Below are 22,668 nucleotides of genomic sequence, written 5' to 3' on the forward strand. Positions count from 1 at the left end.
TTGGGAGGTGTGTGTGTGTGTGTGTGTGTGTGTGTCTGTGTGTCTGTGTCCGTCCGTGTCCCTAAGTATTTCTTATGGAACTTAGAGTCAGGCAAACCCTGAAGTGTATGGCTGTTGATCATTCCTTAAACTCTGAACTACTTAAGAACAGCTGATTTGTGTGTGTCTTCCTTTTGAAAGCATAGATTCAAGGTGGTAGGATATTTGTGTCATGTTGAGAAGACAGCCTGACTGTTTCTTTTAGAATATTGTGAGGACATAGAAATGCTGAGCCAGTTCTTATTTGTGGTTTCTTACCTTGTGTTTCTTTTTTTTCTTTTCTTTTTTTAATAATGAACAATATAATGGGTTAATTCATTGGGCCAGTAAGTGGTTAATATTAGGAGTTTTCATTAAACGTTAGTTTCTGCAGTAGAGATGTGGATCTTTTAAATGATGTTCAGAAGAATATTTTGAAGCTATCTCTGTATTAATATTTATCCTCTAATCTGGGGCAGTTGATTTTTTTTTTCTTTCTTCAGTTACCAATGCCTGTCTCTATGTCTGTCTGTCTGTCTGTCTGTGTGTCTGTCTCTGTGTGTGTGTCTGTGTGTGTGCAGGAGGAAGTGTATTGAGGCTGTGGGGGTTGTCATCAGCTGTGAGCCTTGAGAGGAACTAATATCCTGACCACACATTCTTCTTAAACTAATTTCTTTACTTGGTCTGGGTCCACACCCACTTGTTTGTTCTGCCTTTGTTCATTCACTCACTCGTTTCCTCATTGCTTCACTGTAGTATGTGTACCAGTTAAACAGTGTCTACTGCCATACAACATGGTCTGTTGTAGAGACAGACATCAGTCAATATGATAAACACGTGGATACAAATTCTGCAGTGTGAGAGTAATAGGGGAGGAGGAAATTTAGATGATGTGACATGTGAACTCAGACATGACAAAAAGGCTTCAGTATGCTGTGTAATGGGAGGAACAGTATAGGAACATTCTATGGAGATTTTGAGGTGGAAACAAGTTTGTCACATTGCAAGTACCTTGTAGAGCTAGAATATGGTCCCTTCTTGTCTCCTGTTTGATTTGCCTTCTGTTGCCCAGTTAACTCATTTCATTTCTTTTCCCTTATCTCTGCAGGATCAATAAGCCAAGAGCTGAGGATTCAGGCGAATACCACTGTGTATATCATTTTGTCAGCGCTCCTAAAGCAAATGCCACCATTGAAGTGAAAGGTACAGCCTATCAAAGGCTTCTTCTGAAATACTTCTTTACTCTGAATGACTGTTTTTTAAAAATTCTTATTTCCATTTTGAGAAGCAATGTAATTTATAGCTAAAAATGACAGGATTAGAAACCTAGCTGCCTAGTTCTAAATACCAACTCCATTGTGTACTAACTGTATAACTTTTTAAGTTCCTTCTATGCTTCCATTCCTTTATTTGTAAAATAAGGACATCAATATCACTACATGATACATCTGGTGGGAGCATTAATTATAGTACACTTACTATATAAAATTACTGTTTGACATGTCAAAATGTTTAAGTAGTAGCATCTTATATGATCCAACATTGTATAAGTTCTTTTTTTTTTTTTTTTTTTTTAAATATTTATTTATTTAATGTAAGTACACTGTAGCTGTCTTCAGATACTCCAGAAGAGGGCATCAGATTTCATTACGGATGGTTGTGAGCCACCATGTGGTTGCTGGGATTTGAACTCGGGACCTTTGGAAGAGCAGTCGGCGCTCTTAACCACTGAGCCATCTCACCAGCCCGTATAAGTTCAGAATCTTATAGGTATGACTATTTAGGTCTTAGTTGAGCCTGGCCATATTTGTGAAAGTACATTGTGCAAGGTTAATTAATATAAAGGTATTTGTTTTTAAGGAAATCTTGTGGGTGTGTGGCATCTTAAAGATGAGGCTATAGCAGAGAGTTTCACAGGCAAATAGAACTATACAAATTGTAGCTACCTAATAACACTAATCTTAGTTTTCATGCGTGATTCACAAGGAGAAGTGGAGACCCCCAAAAGTGAAACCATTGTGTCCTGTAATAAGTTTATGTCGGGGCTAAGCTAGAGCCCAGGTTTTGATTATTCAATATAGTACTTTTTCCATTGTTATGATGTCTAAGAGGATGTTTGAGGTACTGCTTAGGAAACCAGGTTTTTATTTATTTTGTTGAGAAAGGACTATAGAAAGACAAACTTGTGCTAGAAGGACAGATTTGGGGGAAAAGAAAGGTCCAAGCAGTTACTTAGCTCTTCCTTAAAATATTTGGAAGATTAAAAATGCAGATTGAAGAGTTGGTCATATTTAGCATTCTCTGTGTATGAAGGGAAAGAACTGTTATGGTGATACAGTCCTGACTTATGAGGTAATAAAGGCATAAATTCTGAGTTGTGGAGTTCCAGGGTATACCGCAGATCACAACAGGCCAGGACTTGTTGCTTTTAATTCCTTTCTGCTTTTGGAGAGTGCCGAATTTGTTTAACATGAGGATGAAAAGTGTTGGAAGACGTCTTTCTCTATGTCAGTAGTGGACCTTCCCAACTGTAAGTAGTGAGCTGAGTTGTGTGAGGAAACTTTGACTCCTTAGTTGAAGCCCTGTGTCATTCCTGCTGAGCTCTTGGTACAGTCCTAAGTAGTATGGGACAGGATAAGTTTGCTTGTTTACTTATTTGAATAATTAAATAAAATTGCAGGTACTGAATAACTGCCATCTTAATGGTTTTGGCAATTGTGATTTATAAGCAGCACTTAAAGTGCAAAAAAAGTTTTTTTCCTTTGTTTAGCTGGCTTAGATGTAGGGTTCAGGGCTGATGAGATGACTAAGTTGTTAAAAGTGCTTGCTGTGCAAAGCTGGTGACCTGTTTCAACCCCTAAAACCCAGATAAAGTTAGAAAGTGCACTAGCTCTGGTTATTCTCTGACCTCCACATGCTCACCAGGCTCCCAGTAGCAACTTATAGTAACTAAAGCTTTGTTTGTTGTTTTGTTGTTTAAAGAGGGTGGGATTTAACAGTCCCAGGGGTATACTTTATATTTCTGTGGCAGATGTAAAGCAGTAGTGAGGAGGGGCAAAACAGAGAGGGCTGCTGGCTTAGTATTTTAAGACAGAAGTTACAATTTGTATATTTTGGGGAGTGGCTCAGTAAAGTAAGTGTTTGCTATGAAAGCATGAGGATCCAAGTGTGACTCCCCAGAACTCACATTCCCCGGGCAGTTACAGCTCTCCAGAGACAGACAGAGACAGAGGCAGGAGGATCCCTGGGCTTTGATCCTGTCTTAAAAAATTATGTGAACAATTAGGGAAGACGCCAAACATTGACTTATAACCTCCACTTGCATGCACACACTGTACACTTGTAGCACACACGTTCTTCATGTGCTTTCATGTTCAAGTTGTTGACTGCACTGTTAACCTTTTACTGTATTTATAACCCTGTTAGGAAAACAGGAACAAATAGTGGTATCCTGGTTTAAAAGACTGAGAAATTTCTGATATGTGAAACTCTGAGGTGTTGTCTGTGATTATATTGGCCAAATAAATGTATGATACACAGTTTATCAAAATTCCCAAGGGGTTTTAGCTTTTTCATTCTCTCCCGAAGCATGTGGATAGAAAACAGAGTGTGTAATATCTTGAGTCTTCAAGATTGTTGATAGTTTAGTTTGTTTAAGATTAGAAACATTGAACATTTTGTATGTTAAGTTCAAAAAGCTTTGACTAAACCCAACCCAGGATCATTTTCTAAGCTAGCTTCCAATTGTGATTGGGTGTGAAAACTGACTCAAATTTAGAAGGGAGTGTGTTTTAACTCTAAACCACGGTGGCAGTGCCTCTGGGGTAGAGTTAGAGGCCATTTTATAGCTTTAGAGATGTGAAATCTGCAGAACAGTAAGAGGTTGTTATACTTGAAAAATTCAAGATTTGGGGAAATATAAATGACCTCTTTGCTGATGTAATCTCTGAGGTTCCTCTTTATGTATAGATTTAACTGAACCAGCTCTTTGGAACATGAAATTTTTAACTGTTTGTTCACTGAATTCTACAGTCAGTTCTTTTTCTTCACAATAAAGGACATGTGTTTGAATGACCGTACCTTTTTCATTCTAGTCTATAGATTTTTTTTCTACACTCCATTTTTTCTAAACTCCATGGGTTTATTCAAAGCTTTTTGAACTCAACATACAAAAAGTTTAGTGTTAAAGTACCAACAATCTTAAAGACTCAAGCTATTACACACTATGTTATAGGAGAGAATACAAAAGCTAAAACTTCTTAGGAATTTTGATAGCTTGGGGCTGAAAGATAGCTTCAGTGGGTAAAGTGCTTGCTGCATAATCATGAGGACCTGAATTTGGAACCCTTGTACCCACATAAAAAGCTGGGTGTGATAGTGTGGGCCTGTAACCCTAACAATGGGAGATGGAGACAGAAGATCCTGTGGCTTGGAGCTGCCAATTCTAGCCAGTCCGTGAGCTCTAGGTTTAGTTTAGTAAGACACATCCTGCCTCAAAAAGTGAAGTTATAGAAGACAAGACTCAGTGTTGGCCTCTGACCTCCACACATGCTTATGTGGACATACACACTCATGCATAGATTACACACATACATACGAATCCCCCAAAGTAATATTTGTTTTCCTCATCCTCCTCTTGTAGGATCTGTAGCCCATACTGGCTTTGTGATTCCCTCTGCCTCAGAATCCCATCCACATACACAAGTTGCTTAAGTATTTCACAAACAACTTTAGCATTTGTGGGGATGGAAGAAAGAACAAGACTGGCCAGGAGAGGGGAAAGAGTTGTGATAATGTCCTGAAGACTTTCCTGGGATCTGCCAAGCTAATTCAGAGTCAAGCACATTTCTCTAGCTTCTTTACTGTAGAGACTGTGGCTTCCAGGAACTGTGCATATAGAGGACTCATTGATACTCTAATAGATGTTGAAATATTTTCTTCATACAGTTTTTCAATCCTTTGCCCTTTTCTTTTTTTGACCTGCCTTCCTTTTTTAAACTGCTGTTGTTCTCTCTTTCCTATTTAACTTTCCTTACATGTGAATATTTTTTAGGACGGAGTCCTAGGATTTCTGGAAGAACATCCCCTGCTTGTAGCTGGACAAGATACTGTGAGGTGTCATTATTGAAAGTAATATCATCTCACATTTATCTGTATAGCACCTTGAACAAAAGCAGCATTTCATGTCATTCATTCAGGAGGCTACCCAGAAGCATCCTTTAGGCTCCATCTTATGCAAAAGCTGGTTTGAACTTCAAATTATGTCTATATGAGAACTCTTTGAAAACATAATCATAGTATCTCTGGAGCATTAATGGTCATCATCTTCAGCTCAAATAACTATTCCTGCTCCAGGTCAGGATGCTGCTGACCTTTCATAATAAGAAAAGCTAATACTGTATACTTAGTGTATACCAGGCAGCATTTGTTTCTCTCCTCTTCTTTAGTCTTCACAAGTGTATGGAGTTGTTGTTGTTGTTATTATTTATTATTATTATATCATCTACTAGTCAGGTGAGAAAATGGAGGTTTTGTGGGATTAAACGACTGACCTAGTGTGGCTGAGTTAACTGTTGGGGCCAGATTGTCACCTAGGCACTCTGGCACCATGCTGCTGTGTTCAGCACAGGATAAGTGAAAGGCTTTTGAAGAGTTAGAGAAAATGGATTCTAATCTTGTCCTGTCAGTAAGTTTACCACAAGCTTAACTAGTCCATTTTTCACCTCTGGGCCCTAGTTTCCTTTAGTGCCAGATAAAGTAAAATTAAGACAGTAATTTTAAAGGTTCCTTTATAGTTAGTTCTGCGGCTGCTGTTCTTGGTGATCACCTCTTGGTACTGACATCTCCAATACACTGGGGTGTTCCACTCCAACTAGGCTTCACCAATAGCCTCTCATAGGCTCTTTTCATGGTGCCAAGCCTCAAATCCTTTGCATGACCCCTTCAGTCCTGAGCCATCAACTACAGCTGAGGCTACACCTTCACCAATGGCCTTCCATGACTTCTCACAGTGTCAAGCCTCAGCTGTTCTTCATGACACCTTCATGCCTTCAAAACCAGTACCACCTGGGTGACTCTTATACATTACCAAGTCCAGCTGCAGCACGAGGTACAACCTTGGCTATCTCTGGAATGCAACTTCTTTGTGCTCCCAGAAAACACTTCCCAGAAGATTTCACCTCAGTGATGCTGGTCTCTTCTTAACCACTGCTAATTTTTTAGCTCCACCTAACCAGCATCAATTGTCCCAGTAGTTCCTTCCATTCTCAACTCTAGAGCCAGAGCCAGGTGGCGGAAGCTGCGGAGTTCTGTTGCATAACATGACCTGCTTGTGCTATTACATTTTCACTGGCTTTATGTTTTTCCAAATCCTTCACTGCCTAAACTTGGCTATCCTGGATCTTGCTCTGTAGATTGACCTTAAACAGAGATCAGCATGCCTGTCTCCTGGGATTAAAGGAGTGTACCACCATGCCTGGATCTAAATTTAGCTGGGTAGGATCTTGCCCCAAAGTACCACTCCCTTAATCTGTTATCTCCTAGAACACAGGATTTTGCTCCATTTCACTTCTGGTATGCCTTTAATACTCGAACCATGTATTTTATATTTTTCCTTTCTAAGCTGGCTATGCTTGTTCAAACTTCTCTTCATAAGACTTAACCAGAGAACAAAGTCTCTGCTGGGCTTTTTTGAAACTTTCTTTGTCAATGTAATTAATCTGAGTCTCTTCACCTTAGTCTCAGGCAGACTTTTCAGTCAAGGGCAAAAAGTAGCTACATTCTTCACTAAAATACCACAAAAACAATCTTTATGCCACATTCTGAAATTTTTCCCCTTTGAAATCTCTTGGGCCAGGTCAACACAGTTCATACCACTCCCAGCAACAAAGTTCTCCATATTCCTACTAGGGTGACCCATTAAGCCCCATTTAAAGCATTCTACTGTGTTCCAAATTCAAAGTCCAAAAAAAAATCCACATTCTTTGAAATAAAAGGATGGTCAGGCCTATCACAGCAATAACCAATCCCTAGTACCAACTTCTGTCTTAGGGTTTTACTGCTGTGAACAGACACCATGACCAAGGCAAGTCTTATAAAAAACATTTAATTGGGGCTGGCTTACAGGCTCAGAGGTTCAGTTCATTATCATCAAGGTGGGAGCATGGCAGTATCCAGGCAGGCATGGCACAGGCAGAGCTGAGAGTTCTACATCTTCATCCAAAGACTGCTAGTGGAAGACTCGTCACTTGTGTTTTTGATCCTACCCATTCTGACAGATTTAAGATGGAATCTCAGAGTTGTTTTGATTTGATTTCCCTAATGGCTAAGGATGTTAAACATTTCTTTAAGTGCTTCTTGGCCATTTGAAATTCCTCTGTTGAGAATTCTCTGTTTAGATCTGTACTCCATTTTTTAATTGAATTATTTGGTTTGTTCATGTCTAATTTCTTGAGTTCTTTATATATATATTCTGGAAATTAGCATGGTCATCTCATTAGATGTTGAAAAGCCTTTGACAAAATCTAACACTCTTATATGATAAAAACCTTGGAGAGATTAGGGATACAAGAGACACACTTAAACATAATAAAGGCACTATATAGCAAGCCAATAGTCATCATTAAATTAAATGGAAAGAAACTCAAAGCAATTTCACTAAAATCATGAATAAGACAGGCTGTTTACTCTTTCCATAGCTATTCAATATAGTACTTGAAATACTAGCTAGAGTAATAAGACAATTGAAGGAGGATCAAGGGGATACAAATTGGAAAGGAAGAAGGGCTGAAGATGGCTCATTGGTTAAGAGCACTGAGCTCAATTTCCAGCATCCATATGGTGGCTTACATCCATCTATAATGGGATCCCATGTCCTCTGCTGGTATGTCTGAGGACAGTGACATGCACTCACATACATAAATAAAATCTTTTTTAAAAAATTAGGAAGAAGTCAAAGTATCACTATTTGCAGATGATATGATATTATACATAAGAAACCCCAAAAATTCTACCAGGGAATTTCTACAGCTGATAAACACCTTCAGCAAAGTGGCTGGATACAAGATTAACTAAAAGAATTTAGTAGCCTTTCTATATACAAAAGATAAATGGTCAAGAGAAAAAAAATTAAGCAATACCCTTCACAATAGCCACAAATAATGTAAAATATCTTGATTTGACTTTAACCAAGAAAATGAAAGACCTGTATGAAAATAATTTCAAGTCTTTGAAGAAAGAAATTGAAGAAGACATCAGAAGGTGGAAAGATTTCCCATGCTCATGGATTGGTAGGAATAACATAGTGAAAATGGCCATTTTACCAAGAGTAATCTACAGACTTAATACAATCCCCATCAAAATTCCAACACAATTTTTTAAAAAAAGATTTATTTATTTCATGTATGTGAGTACACTGTAGTTGTCGTCAGACACACCAGAAGAGGGCATTGGATGCCCGTTACCGATGGTTGAGAGCCACGATGTGGTTGCTGGGAATTGAACTCAGGGCCTCTGGAAGAACAGTCAGTGCTCTTAACCGATGAGCCATCTCTCCAGCCCCCCAACATAATTCTTTACAAACCTCAAAAGAGCAATTCTCAACTTCATATGGAAAAACAAAAAACCCAGGATAGCTAGAACAATCTTGTATAATAAAAGAATTTCCAAAATGGCATGGTATTTGCATAAAAACGGGTTGATCAATTGAATAGAATCAAAGACCCAGAGGTAAATTCACACACTTAATGGACACCTGATTTTTGACAAAGAAGCCAAAATTATGCAATGGAAAAAAGAAAGCATCTTTACCAATTGTTCTGGTCTAACTGGAAGTCAGCATGTAGAAGAATGCAAATAGATCTGTATCTACCACCCTGTAAGTCCAAGTGGATCAAAGACCTCAACATAAAAGTAGATAGAACCTAATAGAAGAGAAAGTGGGGAATAGCCTTGAACACAGTGACACAGGACAGAACAGAACACCAGTCTTGCAGGCATGAAGGACAACAATTACAAATGGTACCTCATGAAACTGAAAAGTGTTATAAGGCAAATAACACATCAACAGGACAAAATGGCAACCTACAGAATGAGAAAAGATAATCACTAACCGCAAAGGTTTTTAAATGGCTGGTGTTAGGTAGCTTAGTTAGTTGGTAAACTTAAATAGAGGCTTGATAGCATCTAGGTATTTTTGATTTCCAAATTCAGAACTTGCTTTTTATATTCCCACTGCTGTGAATCTCAGTTAAGGTCGCCCCATTGATTTCTGGGAGCCTTCTCCAGCCTGTGGTTCTTTATGTAACAGGGTTTAGGCCTTGTGGTATTTTCTCTGTTCAGTTTGGCATATTTGTTGGTATCAGCATCCTTGTTCAGCTTAAGTTTGGGCAGTTATGTTGGTGAGACTTTACAGTTATAGCTTTTAGTGGCACAATCTAGAAGGTACACAAATCTAGAAGATATAGCAAATTTTCTGACCCTCTGGCTCATTGAATCTTTGCACGCCCTTTTCTGTAATGTTACTTGAGCCTTAGATGTGGGGAGTGTATTGAAGGTGTATGTGTTAAGATTGGGCTCTACAACTATGCATTCTGATTGGTTATGGTTTTCTGTAGGACTTTCTGTCTATTGCAAAAAGAGGTGTCCTAGATGAGGGTAAAGACTACACTGATACGGCTATACTCTGGAGGAATATGAGGGAAGTCTGGGTGTGGAGTTGGGTGGTGGAGGTGGCACCTGTAGGTGGATGCAGGTCCCTAATATTTTTTGACTGAAGAAATCTGAGAAAAAGTGATTATCAGGTCAGGGTAATGGCATAGTAACTGTTGAAAAGTTGCTTTTATGGAAGCAGTAGAGGCAGCCTGATATTCCTTAGGTAGTAAAGAATTTTTCATGGAAAAACAAAAAGATGTTTCCATTGGTAATATTGAACCTAGAAAGCACTTAGGTTTGGCAAGAATTGATTATAAATGTAGCTTGGAGCCTTACCTATTCCATTCCTATCCTCAGTGCCTCTGGAAATGTATGCAAGTCCCAGTCTGCCTTGGAAGCAGTCTGGGACTATAGGACTTTGGATTCTTTCTAAACCAAAGAAGCCAAGTAGTTCAAAGGTCATATGTGGTATCAGACAATGATGTAATACGATTCTCCAGGATTTTATAGTTTCAGTGAATGTTCGGACATCTTCCCTACCTAAATATTTAAGACCTCTGGGAACTAGGCAGGTGCAAGTATTATCTCCATTTGATAAGTATAGATTCAAAGCATGGAAGAAAATCCAACTCAACTGGAATTTAAAACAGTACCTTTTGATTGTCTTTCCTACTCTGGCCTACTTTGAGTTTCATTGCTTTCAGATGTCTTGTTAAGCCTTAGTAGAAAATATCAGGATAAAAGAAGCTTAAATTCAAAGAATTAGCTCCCCATCAGGCTTCTTGGATCCTTAAAGCTGTTCTGAAGCAGGCACTGTTTATTTCTTAGGTGAGCCCAAAAAGTGGAGAGTAATAGTCTTCGGCATATCTACATCCTGAAATTCTCCAAATACTGAGCCTCAAGATTATAATAAGTTGGATAGATGTGGAGAGTCATCATTTTTTATTTCTTCTCCTGATTCCCTAACATGGTCTCATGTAGTTGAAGCTGGACTAAAATTTGAGATTATAGGCATGAATCACTACACCCAACAGGTTTTTGTTTTTGTTATTTGATGTTTTGTTTAGTTTCTTTTTAAAAACTTTTATTTTATTTTTGAGATTATAATATAATCCATTTCCCCCTTCCCTTCTTCCAAATACCCTTCCTTACTTTCTTTCAAATTCATGGCATCTTTTTTCATTGTTGTTATATGCATGCATGTATGTGTGTGTGTATGTATTCATATATACATATGTGTGTATACATATATATTCCTCAGTCTGTATAATGTTACTTGTGTATATATTTTTAGGCCTGATTGTTTGGTATAACTAGTTGCTGGGTTTTTTTCCCCAGGGAATGCTTTATCTCCCACTATCAACATGCCTTTGGTTCTTGGTGTAGGTTTGAGAATTTGTGGTATTTCCCCATCTACTTTGGCATATCTGTTGTCCTTGTTTAGCTCATGGTTAGGCAGTCATGTTGTTGAGACTTTATGGGCATAGCTTCTGGCATTACTAAGAAACACAGTCTTAGCAAACTCTCTGGTCTTTTGGCTCTTAGAATCTTTCTACTTTTTCTTCTGCAATGATCCTTGATCCTTAGGTGCATGGGTGTTTTGTAGATGTATCCGTTTGTTACTGGGCTCCACAGCTTTGCATTTTCATCAGTTGTAGTTTTCTGTAATGGTCTCTGTCTCTTGCAAAGAAGAAGTTTCCTTGATGAGGGGTGAGGACTACATTTATCTGTAGGTATAAGGTATTTAGTTAGAACTTAATGCTGGTTTAGTAAAATGATGGTTGTAGATTCTCCTCCAAGACCTGTGACTTCCCTAGCACTGGTTTGGTTTGCTAGGTTTCTAATTCCGAGTGTGGTGTCTTTCGTTGAGCAGTTCTAAAATCTAATTAGAGAGCTGCTGGTTACCACTAAATGGTATGCTGTGTACCACTGCTGCACCCTACAGTTATGCCATTCTGGTGGTGCACTACTCAACATCTGAAGATTTGGAGCTCTAGGAGCTTCCAATGAGAGCTCATGTGATGTTTTGTCTTTCTGGATCTGGGTTACCTCACTCAATACTAGTTCTGTCCACTTAGCACAATTCATGATTTCATTTTCCTTTGCACCTGAATAGTATTCTGTAGTGTATATGTACCACATTTTATTATCCATTTGTTGGTAGAAGGACATTTAGGTTGTGTAAATTTCTTAGCTGTAGGGCATAGAGTAGCAATGAACATGACTGAGCTAGGGTCTGTAGAGTAGGTTGTCAAGTTCTTTGGTCATTTGCCAAAGAGTTTTTTTGTTTTGTTTTAAGAATTCTCCACACCGATTTCTATAGTGGCTGCCCTAGTTTGTAATCCCAACAGTGAGGGTTCCCCCTTTACTCTACCTCACCTTCAGAATTTGTTGTACGTTTGTTTTGTTGATTGTTGCCATTCTGACTGGGTAAGATAAAAAAATCTCAAAGTTGTTTTATTTGAATTTCCTTAATTGCTAGAGATGATGAATATTTTTTGGAGTTATCTTTTTTAGCTGTTTTGTTGTTTTGAGAACTTTTTGTATGTCCCAGGCCCATTCTTTTGAATGAGTCTTGTTTTAAAAATTGTTGTGAGTATATTTCGGATATTAATTCTTTAGATGTATAGCTGGCAAAGATTATCTCCCATTCTTTGGACTTCCTTTTCAACAGTTGATTGTTTCTTTAGCTATACAGAAGCTTTTTAGTTTTAGGAAGGTCCCACTTGTCAATTGTTGCCCTTAATTGTTAGGCGAAAGGAGTCCTATCAGATAAGTCCTGTGTCATATGAGGGATGCTTATATTTTCTTGTAGCAGTTTCAGTGTTGCAAGTTCAAGTTTAAGTCTTTGCTCCATTTGGAGTTAGTTTTTGTTTGCGGTGATACAACATGCCTAATTTCATTCTTCTATATCCATTTCACAGCTCCATTTGTTGAAGACTCTGTCTTTCTTCATCTTACATTTTTGTCATCTTTATCAATTATTAAGTGGCAGAAGTTATGTGTACTTGGCTCTTTAGTTTTGTTACATTGATCTGCATGTCTGTTTTGTGCCAGTACCAAACTGTTTTTATTACAATGGTCTATAATATAGCTTAAGATCGGAATGGTAATTCCTCTAGTTGTTCTTTTTGTTTAGTATTATTTTGGACATTCAAGTTCTTTTGTGGTGCTATATGAATGCTAGGACTGTGTTTGTTAGAGAGAAGGGGTATAGGTTGGGGGACAATGTGTGTGTTGTTCTTTTCATTCAACATGTGTTGCAGGGATCTAAATCTGGCTGTCAGACTTGGCAGCCTTGTTTGCTTCCTTTTTGGGGAGAGGGTCTTGAACTATGTCAGCCTCTGCTTCCCCTCAAGTCAGGCTTGATTTATTTATTTATTTATTTATTTATTGATTGATTGATTGATTGGAGGCAAGGTTTCTCTTTGTAGCCCTTGCTGTCCTAGAACTTAATCTGTAAAGCAGGCTGGCTTCACACTCAGAGATCCACCTGCCTCTGCTTCCCAAGTGCTGAGATTAATGGTCTTAAGTCAGGTTTTTATTCTGTTTACAAACCCCTTGAGGATGTTAGTTGAGGTTCCTGATTATTCTTTTTCTCACTGGTTAAGCCCAATGGGCTTGATGTTGGTTTTCCTGAAAGAGATCTGGCCCTTGGTTTTCAGTAGCTCTTACAGCATATATTTTCATATATCGTTTAATAGGCTTGATTTTATATATCTAGATTTCAAGGAACTTTCATTTTCTTATTATATTTAAGTACACTGTAGCTGTCATCAGACATCCCAGAAGAGGTCATCAGATCTTATTACGAATGGTTGTGAGCCACCATGTGGTTGTTGGGATTTGAATTCAGGACCTTCGGAAGAGCAGTCAGTGCTCTTAACTGCCGAGCCATCTCTCCAGCTCAAACTTTCATTTTCTTAAGAAAATACTTGCCATTTAACATGATGCATAGTTATTGAAGGTGTTTGAAGAAGAAAACTTGGCCTACATAAGTGGCAATGCTTCTGTATACATGTTTCCTGAGGAACATGCTTGGGCAATTAGGACAATTGAGTTTGTGTGCTTTTTTTCAGTAAGTTATACTTACGATATTAACCCTGATATTCCTTGATGCTTTGGTAAGTAAGCTTAGGGTATGAAATTGGCCCTCTTACCCTATTGTAACCCAAAAGGGTCTTCAACACACACAGCTTTGATAAAGACTGATAGCATTAGAAGCAGGACTCTGAGCCAGTAGGTAAGACCTTTGGTATCTTAGGTGGTAATGGTTCAATACTTTTTCACAGCTGCTCCTGACATCACTGGCCATAAACGAAGTGAAAACAAAAATGAAGGGCAGGATGCTATGATGTACTGCAAGTCAGTTGGCTACCCCCACCCAGAGTGGATATGGCGCAAGAAGGAGAATGGTGTGTTTGAGGTGAGTAGGAGGCAGTCCTGTGCTTGATTGAGTGTTTTCCTGAAGAGGTTCAGACATCTGGACCAGTTGTAGTAACAACTGTTTCTTTGATGTAGGCGTGGCTTGGGTCATTGTGGAGTGAATTGCAGTTTACACTATAAATATAGAGTTTAGTTTCTATCCAGCATTGACTGTGTACAAGATTTGTACACAGCTTTTGCTGTCTGTCTGGTAAGGGAATAGATTGCTTGCTTTCACAGTTGAATACAGAGCTAAAGCTAATCTAAATGTTTTGCAATAATTCTGTAATGGGTTGTTTTCATTTGTTCTTTGGAAGAAAAGGGACCAAAAATTGGGGGCACTCTGTAGAGACGAAGAGTAGACATAAGCATTTGTAATCTGATAATATTTGCTTCAAAAAGGTCAAAGACCATTTCCAGTCTGAAATAATTTTTTTAAAGATTTATATTTGTGTGTGTGTGTGTTAGTTTGCACATTTGTGTGAGTGCCTACAGAAGCCAGAAGAGGGTGTCAGATCTCTTGGAGCAGGAATACAGGTAGTTTTGAGCTGCCTGTTTGGGTACAATTCCAGTCCTCTGTAAGAGCAGCAAGTGCACGTAATTGTTGAGTTATCTTTGTAATCCTAAATAATTCTTCAGCTTTATTTTATATGTGTGTGTGTGTTTGTGTGTGTGTGTGTGTGTTTCACACACCAGTGCGTATTTGTGGAGGTCAAAGAGGGTGTTAGGTATCTTCCTTATCAGTTTCCACATGGTGAGGCAGTGCCTTTCCTTGAACCTGGGGCTCATGTTTTCTTGACTAGGCTGGAAACTAGCAAGCCCCAGCAATCCTCCAGTCTCTACCGCTTCTCAGAGCTGGGTAACAGGTGTGTTCAGGGTGCCTAGCTTATTACATGTGCACTGGCATTAGAATTCTGCTTCTCATAATTGCACAGCAAGTGCTTATAACTGCTGAGCCACCTTTGAGCTCCTGTGGAGTGGTTTTTGATGGTGTTTAAGTAGTGCCTTGGAGTCTTTTATTCTCTGACTCAGTGATTCCTAACCAGGTTTCTTTTCTGATGGGATTTTCATACTTTATATGCCCAGATTATAACTTATAGGCATCCTTTTTTTTATTACCAGCCCTCAGGTGATTCTGAGAACCCTGCAAATTACCTAATCCAGCTTCTTTGGAAAAGTGCCATATTGACCAACATAAATTAGTGGCAAAATCAAGGATAATATGTAGTTTTATTTCAAATTCTGTGTATTTCCCACTTTATGACCTTTTGACAGAAAAATGTCAAGTATTGATAATGCCAGTGTCAACAGTGATTTTAGCAGTCTTTAGTAAAAAGGCCAGGATGAGGAGCTGGAAGGTGAAGATGCTGACCTGAGTGTTTTTATGGACAGTCATTATGTTTTCTAAGGTGCTAAGAAGGAATACCTGTTTCTCTGGTGGTCGTTAGAAAGGAGGTTTCAGCTTTCACCAAAACCGGTGGAAATTACTTGGCACTTTCATCTCTTGAGAGATGGAAGTTGGAATTTCACTATGAAGGCTGAGGTCCCCATTTCAACTGTGTATCCAAACTTTAATGTGAAGGATCTTCTTCCTCTGTCTTTTGTATATTGTTAATTCTTGCTGGTATAGGGTGAATATGCAGAGTCTTCCATATACCCCCTTTCCCACCCACGTCCTTTTAGAGTAGTGTACAGTTCTGCTTGCTCATGTGCTGCTACCTACACTCCTGCTTTAGAGACATGCACTGCCTAGAGTGTTCATAACCTGTCACAGCTGTCCTTCTTCCATGACCCGGGGCTAAGGTCAGCTCAGCTCCTGCTCCTCAGTATCTCACAATTCTCCATCCTGCACTGGTTTTTGCTTTTTTTATTTTAAATTCCTTAAGTCATTCGTTCTTGTAGATGTCTATCCTGTTTTCTTATACCATTTCACACATACTGAAGTCAGAGGACAACTTTTGGGAGTCTGTTCTCTCTTGCTGCCCTAGGTTCCAGGAACGGAATTCAGGTCAACAGGCTTGGGCAACGAATGCATTTGCCTATGACACGCCCTTGAAGCTAGACTTCTATACTTTTGTGTCAGAATTTTCTATATGTATCTTAACTTCACTTTAGTAGGATATGGGATGTATAGGTATGTACTAATTTGTATATAGTTGTTGGTTGGTTGAATGGTCTTTTTCTTTAATCCCAGAGCCTTGGGAAGGAAGTTAGGGTTTTCTCCGTGCTCCCTCCTGAGATCAGATATTTAGCATTGCTTCTGAGAGAAGTTTAAAGACTTGTGAGGACTGATCAAGTGAAAAAGTAAATGTGCTGGCTCTGAAGTCCCCAGGCAGGCCTGAGGTTCTCAGACATGGCCAACAATGGCTATCGCTTGCTTCTCGGCTTATTACTGTTAGTGTGTGGTATGCTCCTGCCCCCCCCCCCTCCTGCTTTTGAAGCAGCATTTGTTAAACTTGTTTGTCTGTGAGGCAGATAATAGGCTTCCACTCAATCTGGAAGTTTGAAGAGTAGCAATAATAGAAACTTATACCCAATTTTATAAGAATTGTATTGAACGCTGAAGAAAGTCATCAGTTAAGTGCTCAAAATCTTTTGAACAAAGATGGTATCTCATTTCAGCTGGTATCCTGATTGAATGGAGGACAGTGTCACCCTCCCTTGGGTAGCTTATCTACTCTGACCTGCCTTTTCCCCTCTTCTCCCCTCCCACACCCCCATCCCCAGGAGATTTCTAATAGCTCTGGTCGCTTCTTCATCACCAACAAGGAGAATTACACTGAATTGAGTATTGTGAATCTCCAAATCACAGAAGATCCTGGAGAGTATGAATGTAATGCCACCAACTCCATTGGCTCTGCCTCCGTTTCCACCGTCCTCAGGGTACGGAGCCACCTTGCCCCACTTTGGCCTTTCTTGGGAATTCTGGCTGAAATCATCATCCTTGTGGTGATCATTGTTGTGTATGAGAAGAGGAAGAGGCCAGATGAGGTTCCTGATGGTAAGAGCATCCCAACAAAACAGTAAAGTTGGGGTTGGTTCCTTGGGTATTTTCTAATTGCTGAAAGAGGAATGTAAGGACTCGTATTAAGTACCAAAAGGAAAGAAAGAAAACTTTTATACTGGTTACTGATCTGTGCTCCCTACTCCCTACGATTTTTTTTTTATTAGCCACCTAGAGATATAATTAGCTCTCTCCCTGTTTAGGTGTTCTCCAAACCCTAGGCCTTGTCCTTCAGGCCATGTGGTGAATGGGCAGCTGTCAAACTCTTTGTTCAGCTCTGTCCTCCTTCAATACAGATCATCAGGCAGATTGAGCTTGAGGAGAATTCAAGTCAAGCCTAGAAGCCACCCCAAGATCACAGGCCACCTGTTCTTTCAGGCAGATTTAAGGTATCTAATTGGTTGTCACATGATTACCTGGCATAGTCCCTGTAGCTAACTGCCCCAGTGCAGTTTAGACTGTTCAGAAAGCCATTGGGAGAAGCCAGATTATGGTTTCTTTGTTCCCTTTAAAGGTTTTCAAGGGTCTCTTACCTTCTGGCTTTTCTGTCTGTCTCACAGACAAGAGTGGTAGGGAGAGTGTAGCTTACTTTGTAGGTTTAAAAGAGTAAGTACCAACTCCTCAGCCCACATACTAGGACATGTCTGTCCCTCAGCTGGCCCCGAGTGACAGAAGGTAAAACAGGAGCAGAACTACCTTTGAATCATGGTTAGAATGCATAAGAAGACCGGAAGTTTTACTTGTGGGATATGCTTAAATCAGGAAAGGTTTGTGAAAGTCTTGTGAGTTTGGTTATAGATTTTCATTTCTAACCCTGTGAATAAAACAGAGAACCTACTTATGCAAGCTATATCACTGATGTTCCAGATTCTTAAAAAGCCCCCATCTTCACCCCTGTGGGCTATAATATTGTATTAGCAAATAAAAATCGGTTGGTCAGCCAGCCATGAGTGCCCTTTGCCTATCACTGTCTAGACTAGAGGATGTGCTCCAAGCTCAGTGCAGAAGGCCTAGGGCAATGGTGGTGGTGGTGCTACTATCTGTGCTGTGCTAGGGTCCTTCCCCAGAGTTGATGGTTCCATATCACCAAGCAGTAGGACTACAGTGTATTACCTCTCTCCACAACATATCACACTTCTCAGTGGACAGCACTAAGTGAAGTTTTGTCCTCCCTTGGAAAGAGAAATCCTCAAAGGCATAGCATGGCATTAGACTCTGACAGGACATATTTGAGAGCAACACCCACTTTTCTTTCTTTTCCTTTCTTCTCAGCAGCTCTTAAATCTCTTGCCTGGAGTCAGTAGAGTCTTAGAGTGAGTACTGACACGGGGGAGGCGGGCTCCTGACATTGATCTCTGCGGGAAGACTTGGTGGGCTCCCTTCCGATGTACTTTTCATCAGTGAACTGGATGGGAAGATGGGGGACGTGAGCTGGAAGCAGAGAGGCCTTTGTCCAGCTCCTTGCAACAAACGATGTCCCCAGTTTTGCTTTCTCATACTACGAAGTAAAAGTTTGTTCTTGGGGTTCTCATGTGTTCCTGATGCCTTTCCTTCACACTTTTCTTTTTTCCTGTTAAATGTTCCCAAGGTAGAACACTTAGACATACTCAGACCTGAGATTAAAGGGAGAAGAGGAGAGTGTTGCCTTCATTCTGTATGGTTACAACTTGGATATTTGGGAACAGTTACATTTCTGGACCATTATCCCCTCAGAATAAACCTTTAAACAGTTTAAACCTTGCCAGTTAGGAGCCTAGAGACTTAGATTTGGGTCAGTGTTAGAGCACAAGACCTTGAGTTTGTTCCTGGAAAGGGAAAAAAAAATACCCCAAAGACCAGAGAGAGAAAGAGAGAGACTGAGAAAGATAAAATGCTAGCTGTGCCAAATACTATGTTCAACTTTTATAAGCCAAGGAGCCAAAAAGTCAGCTAAGAAAAGACAGATGGGTTTCAAAGCCTGATTTTTAAGACAGAGATGGTTTCTATTTTTACAGTAGTTATGCATTGGCTTAGCCTGTCCCTATCAAAGGTCCCAGTCTCACAAAGCCACTTTTGTTAATGTTTTTGTTCCAGCATGTTTCAGGTTAAACTTTAGAAATGGTTAGTGGTAGTTCTGTCTGATAAGCAGATGCCTGCTCATGGAGGTAGCTATCCATTAAAGAGTTCTTTGGTGGTTAAACTGAAATGGGGATTGGGGGCAGTTTTCTGAACAACTTCCTGGATGGAAAATAATAAGCTGAATTACTGTATACAGTAAGTGAATTCTGCATAAAACAGATGACTGCAGGGTAAGTGCAAAGTCAAACCTACTTGCAGTATCTCTCAGGAGAATATCATCATGCAAGCAGCGTTTACTTCTTTGTCGTTGGATTGGGGTGAAAATCTGGGATCTGGAATGATTGTAGTTCACTTTCTCTCCTTTCCTGCCAGCCAGTGTTGTCCAGGGCCCATTTTCCATCTTCACATCCCTGCCCCACTTCAGCATTCTCAGATGCCTCCCTGTTTCCATCTCCCTCTTCTGTTTTTGGCTTTTCTTCTGGAAGAGGGGTGTGTGTTGCGAATTTTCCGTATGTTGTGACCTTTCCTTTGTTAAGTTTCTCCTCAACTCCAACTCAATTCATGAGAATGGCAAACTCACTAATATGCTTCCTTCCTATTTGCTCCTGTCTAAATTTACAGACAGACAGACAAACAGATAAGTCATTGATTTACAGTCTGTTGAGGATGAATGAAGCGGTGCACTCTGTCTGATACAAACTAAGAATGTTTCAGTGATGAAATTTTACCTATAATGTCTGCTAGCCTATTTATGCCACTATGAAAATAGGAAGCGTTTGTAGGTCTGGTGTGCGTTTTGTTTACCAAATAGGCAGTTTATTATCAACACTCATGGTTATTTGAGTCTCAGTGAACTCTCTAAGAACTCACACAATTGTATTCTCAGTAGGCTGTGATTATTGGTAACTTATCTCCATAAGTGGGAAAGCACTCAATGAACAAACAGTCCAACAGTATAAAAGAAGACAAATACAGAGTTTAATTTAAAAACATGCATTTCTTTAGATTTGTCACACTGAAAATGTATATGGTTGAGGTTAACTGCTTTCTTCAAAAGCAGCTTTGGTCCTTTTATCTCCTGAGTACCCAGGCCACTTCACAGAGGAATCAGCACCACTTTATCTACTAGGTAGATTATTTACACACCTGCTTTCACTTTTAGTGTTCTTAGTAACTAACAAGTCAGTAACAGTCAATTAAGAGCTTTGTTTTTTCATTCAGAATGTTCTCCTCAGAATGTTAGGTACTGCTACAACTGGACTCATACTTGGAGCCACATTTGTGTTAGTCCCTTTCTGACACAGCTCAGAGTGCAGTTGGTGTGTCCCTCCCAGGCTGCCCACTGGGAGATGGAGGCTGGGGTGAACCCACTCAGTCTTGGGCCTTCAGTTCTACTAGATATTCTCGTACTTCATAGTTATTGAATTTAAAAAGCTAATTTAAGAAAGAAAATGTTAGCATTAGAGAATCTTGTTTTCACACGGGTAATTTTGTAAGTTGGTCAAAGGCTTCTTCCTTAAGTTACTGGTGGAGAAGGTACTTGCAAGGTTGGAGGGCAGAAGTGGGAGAGTACTGTTAAGTAACAGATCTGAGTTCTTTTAGACACACATTCAGTGTGCTTAACTAGGGTCAGACACAAGCACTGTATGAGGAAATACAGTTAGGTGAAACAAGAAATGATTTAAATAACTATTAACATTTCTCTTGGGTTTGAGATCAGGCAAAATGTAAGTTGAGCACTTGGGAGGTTGACTCAAGAGATGCCATCTTAGGCCAGTGAGAGAGGGGTGAGGGGGGTGAGAGGGGGGTGAGGGGGTGAGGCTGAGAGGAGGTAGCTTACTTGGTAGAGGGCTTGCCTGGCACGCATAGTTCCTAACTTTTATCCGCAGCAACCTAGAAACACCCATGACTGTATATGCCTGGAATCCTAGCACCTATGAGGTGGAGGCAGGACTATAAGTTCAAGGTCACCCTCAGCTATGGAGAGAGTTAGGCCAGCCTGGGACATAAGATCCTATTACTCCATCCCACTACCACAAAAGCTGCTCAGTGAGGAGATTGCAGTAGCACAGGGGCGTTGACCAGGATTGGCTCTTGGCTGCTTTAAATCTAAAGCCATCGCTTTAATGTTGTATAGTGGGTGCAGTAAGTAAATTACTAGGTATCTCAGAGAGCCCTCCCTATATAATGAGATGTGTGTCAGGGTCGGGGACACTGAGGGCAGCCACATTTTCACTGAGGACAGAGCATTCAGGCAAATCAGTGTGTGTACCAATCCACCAGGAACTTCACACTCATCAGATGGATTCCAGAAGCATCTTGTTTCATTCTCCCCTCAGTCCTCTTCCTCTCATCTAGCCAGTGGCTGTGAGGAATCCCCAGGTGGAGAGAACAGTCTTTGTTTAAGGCGGCTTTGGCCTGAGGGTTTGGGGTATGTTGATATTTGTCGGTTACTGTGACTTCTTTTTTTTCCCCCTTCAATTGCATCAAACCCTTAAAACATGGTGGTAAGTGAGTGATATGCATGCTTTTGGAGTTTGTTTAATCTCCGCTTCAGTCTATACAATGCACAGTTCATAATGTTAACACTCTCTTCAAGTTTACTTCATTCACTTTCACAACTAATTTGGATTTTTAGTTTGCTGTTTAGTCCTCATTTACTTTATTTTGTGCCTTTCTCTGTAGCTCTGTTCTTCTCTCCTGACCTTCCTGTTGAGGTCAAGTTGTTCTTTTGTCTGGCCTGTATGGGAGAGTGATGCTGCAGATCGTGGCTCAGTGCAGGAGAGGAGGGGGTGGGCGTCCTCTTTGTGCTGTCCAAGTGGATTTGGGAATCATAGGGGGTTCCTGGGATTTAGACCCAGTTGAGTTGAGTCACAGCGGCTCCCACTTTCAGGCATGGCAGCTACACCAGAAACACTGTTGCTCACATACTCACATGCCAACCATTGCATGTGGCCAGCTTGTTGGCTTGGAAAGTGGTATTTCTAGACACCAGGGTGCACCTCCACGCCAAGAGAAAGAAAGGCCTGTGGTGCAGTGCGGGGAGAGACTGACCTTGCTTTTGTGATTCTCCCCTCCTGCTTTTTAAAGTTGGGAGTCTTGCTTTAGAATTTTGTATTTTGTGATGCACACTAAAATTTACCAGTTTGTTCCTATGTCTTCTCCTTTAAATTCCCAGGGTGCTTAGCTTGTAGCATGTTATCTGATTTGCCTGCCCTGGGTGCTGAGCAGTAGGCTGTGATGAGGGGAGGGTTCAGGATGGGCTTGTGTGTCTTAGTACCTGATATGTCCTTGTATCTTTCCACTGCATACACAGCAAGCAGTTGTCTTGGGTGTCCTGAGTCCTAGTTTGTTCTCTGTACCTGTTTTAGTAGTGGACTCCTGGGGACACTGGTATGTGGCTAGCATATTGTTTTGCTGATGAGTCATTGGTTTGTGGTTAGTTTTTTTTTTTTGTTGTTTTTGTTTTTGTTTTTTAAATCCTGTTTTGCTCCAGTCACTGTGTGCTGGCG

The 22,668-nt window shown here is 40.1% G+C and overlaps 1 protein-coding gene across 10 annotated transcripts in view; it reads left to right on the forward strand.

Annotated features, from left to right (window-relative positions):
- Nptn (neuroplastin) overlaps positions 1-22,668 on the forward strand; it is a 70,640-nt gene that overhangs the window by 44,468 nt on the left and 3,504 nt on the right. For 6 of the 10 annotated variants that reach the window (NM_001357751.1, NM_009145.2, NM_001293673.1 and 3 more), the window contains 3 exons: positions 1,127-1,221; positions 13,962-14,095; positions 16,822-17,095. In NM_001357751.1, coding sequence (NP_001344680.1) covers positions 1,127-1,221; positions 13,962-14,095; positions 16,822-17,095 — 503 coding nt within the window. Of the gene's footprint in view, positions 1-1,126; positions 1,222-13,961; positions 14,096-16,821; positions 17,096-17,301; positions 17,488-22,668 lie in introns of those variants that run through there. The other 4 variants (XR_003947819.1, XR_003947820.1, XM_006510886.3 and 1 more) reach the window with 3 other exon arrangements.

The sequence above is a fragment of the Mus musculus genome, chromosome 9, assembly GCF_000001635.26.
Source record: "Mus musculus strain C57BL/6J chromosome 9, GRCm38.p6 C57BL/6J".
NCBI classification, from domain to species: Eukaryota; Metazoa; Chordata; class Mammalia; order Rodentia; family Muridae; genus Mus; species Mus musculus.